Source organism: Amphiura filiformis, chromosome 20, assembly GCF_039555335.1.
Source record: "Amphiura filiformis chromosome 20, Afil_fr2py, whole genome shotgun sequence".
NCBI classification, from domain to species: Eukaryota; Metazoa; Echinodermata; class Ophiuroidea; order Amphilepidida; family Amphiuridae; genus Amphiura; species Amphiura filiformis.
Genome location: NC_092647.1, coordinates 21004877 through 21013164, shown reverse-complemented (window position 1 = coordinate 21013164; position 8288 = coordinate 21004877). Strand labels below are relative to the sequence as shown.

General features: G+C 37.8%; 1 protein-coding gene across 1 annotated transcript; it reads left to right on the top strand.

The window, feature by feature from the left end:
- Positions 1-2772: 2772 nt before the first annotated feature.
- Positions 2773-3348, top strand: LOC140142199 (uncharacterized). Its single transcript, XM_072164166.1, has one exon. The coding sequence runs from the start codon at positions 2773-2775 to the stop codon at positions 3346-3348; it is 576 nt and encodes a 191-aa protein (XP_072020267.1).
- The last annotated feature ends 4940 nt before the right edge of the window (positions 3349-8288 follow it).

Sequence of the window (8288 nt, the reverse complement as noted above, 5' to 3'; positions counted from 1 at the left end):
CTGGTCATGTTCAGTGATGTTGGAGAACTAGCATCAATACCTATTTTATTAGATAGTTTTTTATCAGCTCATTTACAGAGGGGTTAACTTCAAATTTAAGATATCTTAATAATTGGCACTTTCCTGCCGTTGATGGGGTGAACATTCACGTATTATAATTTTTAAAATACCCAAAGGAGGACAAGGAGGATATCACGTGATTGTTAAATATGGAAAGCGGAATCAAGAAGTGCGTGATATAGAGGTTAACCCCCATCAACGGCAGCAAAGTGCCAGTTATATGAACGATCTATAAATTTTGCTATTTGGCGATAATACTACACATACACTACACAAAAGTATTGCAACATTAGTGAAAAAAGAATTCCATAAACTTGAACATTGATCCAATAGGCTTATCCTGTCGATTTCACGTGACGTACTGTATAAAATGTCTTGCTGAAATAAGTAAGATTAGGCTAATAAATGGAATGGAAGGTGTCACTCACTTGTGGTGACATCATACGCCTATTCCAGTGCTAAATGGCGGAAAGACTGAGACAAAGACACTTTAGTCCACAAAATATCCCGACGCCTTTACATGTATCGGGATAATGATACATGGATCTGTCGGGAAGGAAGAAATTACCAACTTAAGGGATCTAGAATGAGCGTTTATGGCGTTTCGACAGTATTTTATGTGGGACATGAGAGCACCTCAGACGTATCGAATTGCATTCTGAATACGAAGCATGTCTTTCTGATATCAAATAATTTTCATTTTTTGAAATTCACGATATAATACAAATTTTATGACAAATTATTAAAATTTGATATTTTTCAAATTTTTGATATATAACAGTCCTCGAAATAATTTTTTTTTTTTGGTGTTTTGGGAAAAAATCCATATCTTTAATACGAAAGGTCAAAATTTCCAATTGATCGTCGGCTTTTCATCCCACCTACATACACTTTAAGTATAGATCATCAGATTTATAAAGTTTACTTCATGTACTGTTAAATATCAAAAATATCAATTTTTAATGATTTGCCATAAAATGTGTATTACATTGCGAATTTCAAAAAATCAAAATTATTTGATATCAGAAGGACATTCTTCGTATTCAGTATGCAGTTCGATATGTCTGATGTGCTCTAATGTCCCACAATAAATACTGTCCAAACGTTCATACCCCAGCCCTTAAGAAGGAAAATGTCCTTCGAGGTCTGGAAGACCGGATGACCTTGAGTTGCACCAAAAATATTTTCTTGTATGTCCTTTACTTGTTTAAATTCCATAATGTCCTTTTTGGAGTAACCACGTGACCTTATTATTGCAAATAATATTTCTGAGTTCCCAACCTTTGGAAGACAATAGCCATATTTGACTGTTATTTTCGTCCAATAACCGCTTCTGTGCAACCTTCTTCCGTAACTACAGGGTGTCCCAGAATGATTTATACCGTGTTTGAAAATAATATTAAAAATATATAGTCAACAGTGTGCCTAATTTTAATAGTGCAATACAATGACACATATGTCTCCTACTTATTCTGTGACTTTCATATAAATAGCTTCATTCGTTTTGGCGTGACATTGTTATTACTGAAAATTTATGAAAACTGCATGCGTGTAATTTGCAGCGCAAAGGCATCATCCTTCGTCCAGCCGTAATGTGCAATATATTGGAGAAATCCAACATTCGTTTATAGAAAATACACAAACTTTTGCACAGTTGTAGAGCTTACCACGTTGAATAATTCTTGATATGGGATTAAGTGAAACATTTCACTATGACATCAGATATTTAGGTTGAAAAAAATTCAACTTTCCCGTATAAATCATTCTGGGACACCCTGTATTTTGCTGATACCTATCTGGACATTTTGTGGGATAACATTTTTTGCCTCTGCATTCAAACGAATTTCCGTTTTTCGCCATTGTAAACACTTGAATTAGGCGCATGATATGAGGTCACCACAAGTGACACCATCCATGCTATTTATTAGCACAATTTTACTTATTTCATGTAAAGAACATTTCTGTGCAGTACACCATGTGAAATAGACTGGATATGTCGTTATGAATTCGGCAGACGGTCAAATCCGGATTCGGCTTTTGATAAATTCATTTTACGCATGCATTACTTTTGAATTAGAGAACAAGGGATCAATGCTTTCAAAATAGAGGGCAGCATATCAATTTTGTAACGGAGATCAGATGGTAACAGCATAATAAGTAATCAAAAGAGGTTAGCTAACGGTGCATCGCAGTACGGTCAACAACAACGTCTCTTTTTTAACGATAACCGTTAAAATCGATATGCTGAGGCACTTTCCGAGATACTCCAATATGCCAAAAAGAATGGAAAACCGATTGTGACAACGTGGCTTGACCTACAAAATGCATATGGTACCGTCCCACACAACCTCATCCAGTTTGCATTAGATTGGTACCATGTTCCCGACCACATCAGGAAGATGATCTTTAACTACTATGATGAAAGCTACATCTATGTAAAGACTAAAGAAAGGACAACAGATTGGATACACTGCAGCATAGGAGTATCTCAGGGATGCCCACTATCTTGCATCCTATTCCTGGCAGTATTCAACCTTTGCCTTGATCTTCTTGACCAACACAGCCATCTGGGATCCTGCATGAAGGATTCATCCATCAAATCTTCAGTCAAAGCCTATGCTGATGACCTTACTCTAACTAGCTGCAAGAAACCCAGAAGACTGTCAGAAACTGGTCAACGTCGTTAATGACTTCCTGAGATGGACTCGATCAATGAAGGCAAAGCCAAACAAATGTCGATCCCATGCCATGAAGAGATTTGTCCCAAATAAGAAACAAAAGCAAGAGGGACATGAAACCCAATATGTGGCATACGATCCAAAGTTGACGATAGATGAAGAAGAGATTGCATATATCCACGACCAACCCATGCGATTCCTCGGCAAGCTTATCTTCAAAGATCTGAAAGATAAGGAAATCAGAGAGTCTGTAAAGCAGAAACTAACCGACATGCTGAAAAAGACGGACAAAAGCCTACTCAATGGAATCATGAAGATGTGGATATATAATAATGCAATCGTACCCAAAATGACATGGGAGTTTACCATCTACAACTTCCCAATTACATACATCGAGGGCTTGGAAGCTACCTGCACCAAATACTTGAAAAGATGGGCAGGAATAAGCAGATGTACCAGCAACAGTGCTCTATACAGAAGCAGGAAGAAGTATGGGCTTCACCTTAAAAGACTCACCACTTCTGTAAAATGCATGCAAGTCACCAAGCACCATCTCAACAAGTATTCTATAGATGGAAAAACACAGACTCTCTACAAAGACTGCATATAAAGAAAAGCAAATCAATCAAGGTGGAACGGAGTCAGAGAACTTGAACAAAGAGAGCGACATCTGATACTGAATGAGATGTGCAGAGGTCAAACAGACAGAGCAGGCCTTGGTTTCAAAAAGAACCAGAAACTGTTAAGAGACATGAAACCCCAAGAACAAAGGAAATGCCTCACTAGTCTGGTAAAAGACGTAGATGAAGATGACATGCTTGTGTACCTCTATGGCTGCGCCAAACAAGGACAATGGCTCAGATGGGACTCTGCCATGCAAGTAGATACATCTTGGAAGAAGCTCCTTTATGTATGGACACCAGAGCTCCTATCTTTCCATGTCAATGCCATCCACGACCAGCACCAGCTAATTTGAGACTCTGGGGAAAGACCAACCTCGGATCCTGCCATTTATGTCATCATAATAACTGCACTCTATTCCATATCTTAAATGGATGTAACTATTCTCTGCAGAGTGGTAGATACAACTGGAGACATGATCAGACACTGAAAGCTGTTGCAAATGGCATAATGCCCTTCATTGAAGAGGCAAATCAGAAGTCGAACACCCCTCCAGAAGATACCCACCATATGACTACTATCAAATTCCACACTGCAGATGGTGTAACCTACCGGAATCCAGCACTGCCTCTTCCAAAAAGGGACTCAACAAACCTGTTACAGAAGGCCAATGACTGGGAATTTCTGATGGATGAGGAACATAAGCAAGTAGTATTTCCTCCCATAATCAAAGAGACTGCAAAACGTCCTGATATTACAATCTATTCTGAAAGGACCAAAACAGTTATCATGATTGAGCTTACAGTCCCAATGGAAGAAAACCTGTCAAATGCCAATGCAAGAAAGAAAAGCAAATACCAAGATCTTGTAGCCGACTGCGAAAATAGGGGATGGTGTACGCACTACCCAATTGAAATTGGAAGCAGAGGTATTTACAACACATCGCTGCTCTCGGAGTACCAAGTGGAAAGAGACGTAGCATCACGGATGTGGCTTCTAAAACCGCACTCAGAACCAGCTATGTGATATGGTTATGCCGTCAAAGCAAAGCATTCCGACAGATAGACCTGATTCAAAGCTGGAAACCGTCTCCATGTGAAGATAAAGAAGACGAACCAGCACAAGACACTCAGACCTAAATATGCCAAGTGACACTTATAAATATTCCTCAACGACACTTTTCATAGCTGTACACTAGTCCTGCCTGCTGCCTTACATCACCCCGGGTGGACCGTTGCAACGGTGTGGCACTTGCTAGTGTAACAAGCTGATTTTGTTCGTGTGATAGTTAGACCGCAACAAGGTGATTTTTCCAATTTTGTCATCTTCCAAGAGAGAAATACACCAGGAGTGCTCATCTTAAGAAGGGTGAAATTAGATTCCAAAGATGACCGCGCTGGTGATCTCTGATAATGGTTTAATTAAATCTATCTCTGAGGGAAGCGTGACGGTTGTGCGCACTTAAAATCGATTTAACCCACCAGAGTCTGGTCCTAAGTCCAGAGACCTCAGAGAATCAATTGATGCCTACCCAAGACAAGGAGATATGCAGTTTAAGGAATACTTCCCAACACACCTTCAAAGAGGCATTATAATGGAGTGCTCATCTGTATAAGGGTGAAATAAGGCTCCGAAGGTGACTGCGCTGGTGCTCTACCAATGAATTACTTCTCTATAAAATGGTTATGAAAAAGTTTATATAATTATATTTAGTAAAAGTAAAGTATACTTTAGGCTTATATTATTGAATGCAACATATCATAATGGCATAATTATAATGGCATTTCAACACTGAACAATTCTGATTTTAGAATCTACCAGTTTATCACGAAAGCCCGAGTTAAAAATCGACTATGTACTATGAATTTTAAACGTGACTTTGAACGGGCAAAGTCCCTAACACACACACTGTCAATCATACTTGTTTATCAATCTAATTCAACCGCAAGCAAGTACAAGACGCGCTCATGCACTTACTGAGAGTTTAATGTTCCCGCCAACACAAAGGGCGGTATAGATGTGTACCATGTAGTTATTAATGGTAATGGCAGGTGCCCGGAGGATTTAAACCATAACGAGATCTGGGCTACCAATCACAAGCCAGATCCATTTAAAGATGCATTACATCATGGCTAATTTTAGTTAGGCCAGAAATTGGCCCAATTCTCCATAGAGTCCCGTGTTAAGAATATTAACCGCAAGTCAAAGTAAGTAGTCCACTTGGGAAGCTAACAAAAAGAGGGAGTACGGTGACTAAAAAGATCAGATGTGAAAATCTATCAATTGTGCACCAATTAATTAAATCAGAGTTTAAACTTGAATTCAATAGCCAGATTATAAGCACAATGGGCACAATGCTGGCGTAAAATGCATTTACCAAAAGCCGAATCCGGTTTCGGCCGTCTGCCGAATTAATAACGATTATGAGCAATGTTCATTTTACAGTTTGCGGAATTCCTCTCTTTTCAGCAATGTTGTAATACTTAATGTAGTGTGTGTACGTACGTTAGTGTTAGACCATGCTAGAGAAAATAATCATAATTATCTATACTGCGCCAAAAAGGCATCCTTACACTTAAAAAAATAATCACAATTTCAAAACTGAACCATGTTGGGGGTAAATTTTGTTATTTAATAGATGTGCTCTCTAATCCGGTACATTATGACACTCCATTGAATCCAATGTAACTTAACATTGCCAAGTTACAAGCATTTGTAAAAACGATGGTCCAGTGACAAACATCGATATCACATAAGTGACAAACTGGCCTATTCAAAACTCCACGGACTAGACATCAGGTTTTAGAGTGGTGAATAAGCCAGTTTGTCACTTTTAAACTGGACCTCCCCTACGTCTATTAAATTGCTTGCAACTTTTCTTTTTGAGGTCACATTGGATTCAACGTGGTGTCATAATGTGCAGGATTAGATAGTACATCTTTAAAAAAAATTACCCCAATATGGTTCAGTTTTAAAATTGTGATAATTTTTCCAAGTGTAAGGATACTTTTTTGGCTTAGTTAATCGTAACGCAAATAAAAGGTATAATTACAAAGTGATGATCGCTAAATTAGGCTATTCCATTTAAAATCCACACTACCCCTGTGGAAGATTTTAGAAATATCTTCTACAGGGGTAGTATGTTTTTCATATGTAATTGGTCAGAGTTAATCAATTTGAAACCCATACTCCCCATGCATTATGGCTTTACCTATATCTTCCCCAACTGGAGTAAGTATTTCACTTGGAAGTTACCAAATTGTGTATTCTATTCAAAATTGATACTCCCTCTGTGGCAGACTTTAGCTAAATCTTCTACAGGGGTAGTGTGGATTTTAAATGGAATTGCCCATTGCAATCATGATCCATAACACGCCAACATTATTTTGAAATATAATAATTTATATAGGAAATTAATTTAATTAACCGAATTAATTTGCGGAAAAATGTTTCAACTTTCGAATTGAAAGTCAAATAATACTAATATCGTGTTTTATTTCAGTAATGCCCCAAAGAAGAGCACGAGAACATGATTACTTGGTGCCTCGCATCTGTAAATATTGCAGACGAAGGTTCTTTAATAATAATCCTGGATATCTGCGTCATCTGCGTCATCATGAGCTGTGGATTCACAGATACTGGTATGACTATAAGAAGAATGGGTTAATACCAAGCAGAAAGAAAAACATCGAGGGTAGCAGCAAAAATAGAAAAGATGGTTGTATGACATCATCATCACTTGGTATCATGAACCAATGCACGTGAATAAATAAGTCAACACGCAAACAAACGAATGAGAACGATTCGCAAATAAAATCTTACGATAGTCGAAATTGTGAGAAAACGTTTATAGTCAAGAGTGAAGTAAACGCGAGCCTGCATAAACGAGTCCATACCAAAGAAAAGCCATATGAATGTCGATACTGCAACAAAGGGTTCAAACTGTCTAATAGCTTGAAAACACATGAAAGGATACATACCAAAGAGAAGCCTTATAAATGCCAATACTGTAATAAAGGCTTCACACAGTCTGGTGAGTTGAAAGTACATATAAGGATTCATACCAACGAGAAGCCATATCATTGCAAATACTGCAATAAAGGCTTCAAACGGTTTAATAGCTTGAAAATACATGAAAGGATACATGCCAAAGAGAAGCCTTACTTATGCAAATATTGCAACAAATGCTTCACAGCGTCTAGTAACTTGAAAAGACATGAACGATTCCATACGAAAGAAAAGCCTTATAAATGTCAATACTGTAATAAGGGCTTTACAGAGTGTAGTGACTTGAAAACACATGAGCGAATTCATACCAAAGATACGCCTTATTGTTGTCAATACTGTAATAAATGCTTCACCCAGTTGGGCAATTTAACAACACATATACGGGTTCATACCAAAGAGAAGCCTTACCTATGCAAATACTGCAACAAAAGCTTTTCATATCCCTTGAAAAGACATGAAAGGGTTCATACTAAAGAGAAGCCTTACATATGTCAATACTGTAATAAAGGTTTCACAGAGTCAGGTCACTTGAAAACACATGAACGAATTCATACAAAACAGAAGCCTTATAAATGTCAATACTGCAATAAAGGCTTCACAAAGTCTGGTGACTTGAAAAATCATGAACGAATCCATACCAAAGAGACACCATATAAATGTCAATATTGCAACAAAGGCTTCACACAGTAGGTCACTTGAAACGACATGAACGAATTCATACCAAAGAGAAGCCACATAAATGTCAACACTGTAACAAAGGCTTCTCACGGTGTTGTAACTTGAAAAGACATGAAAAATTCATACAAAAAAGACGCCTTACAAATGTTAGTATTGCAATAAAGGTTTTGCTGAGTCAGGTAGTTTGAAGAATCATGAACTAAATCATACAAATGAAAAGTCTTACAAATGCCAATACTGCAA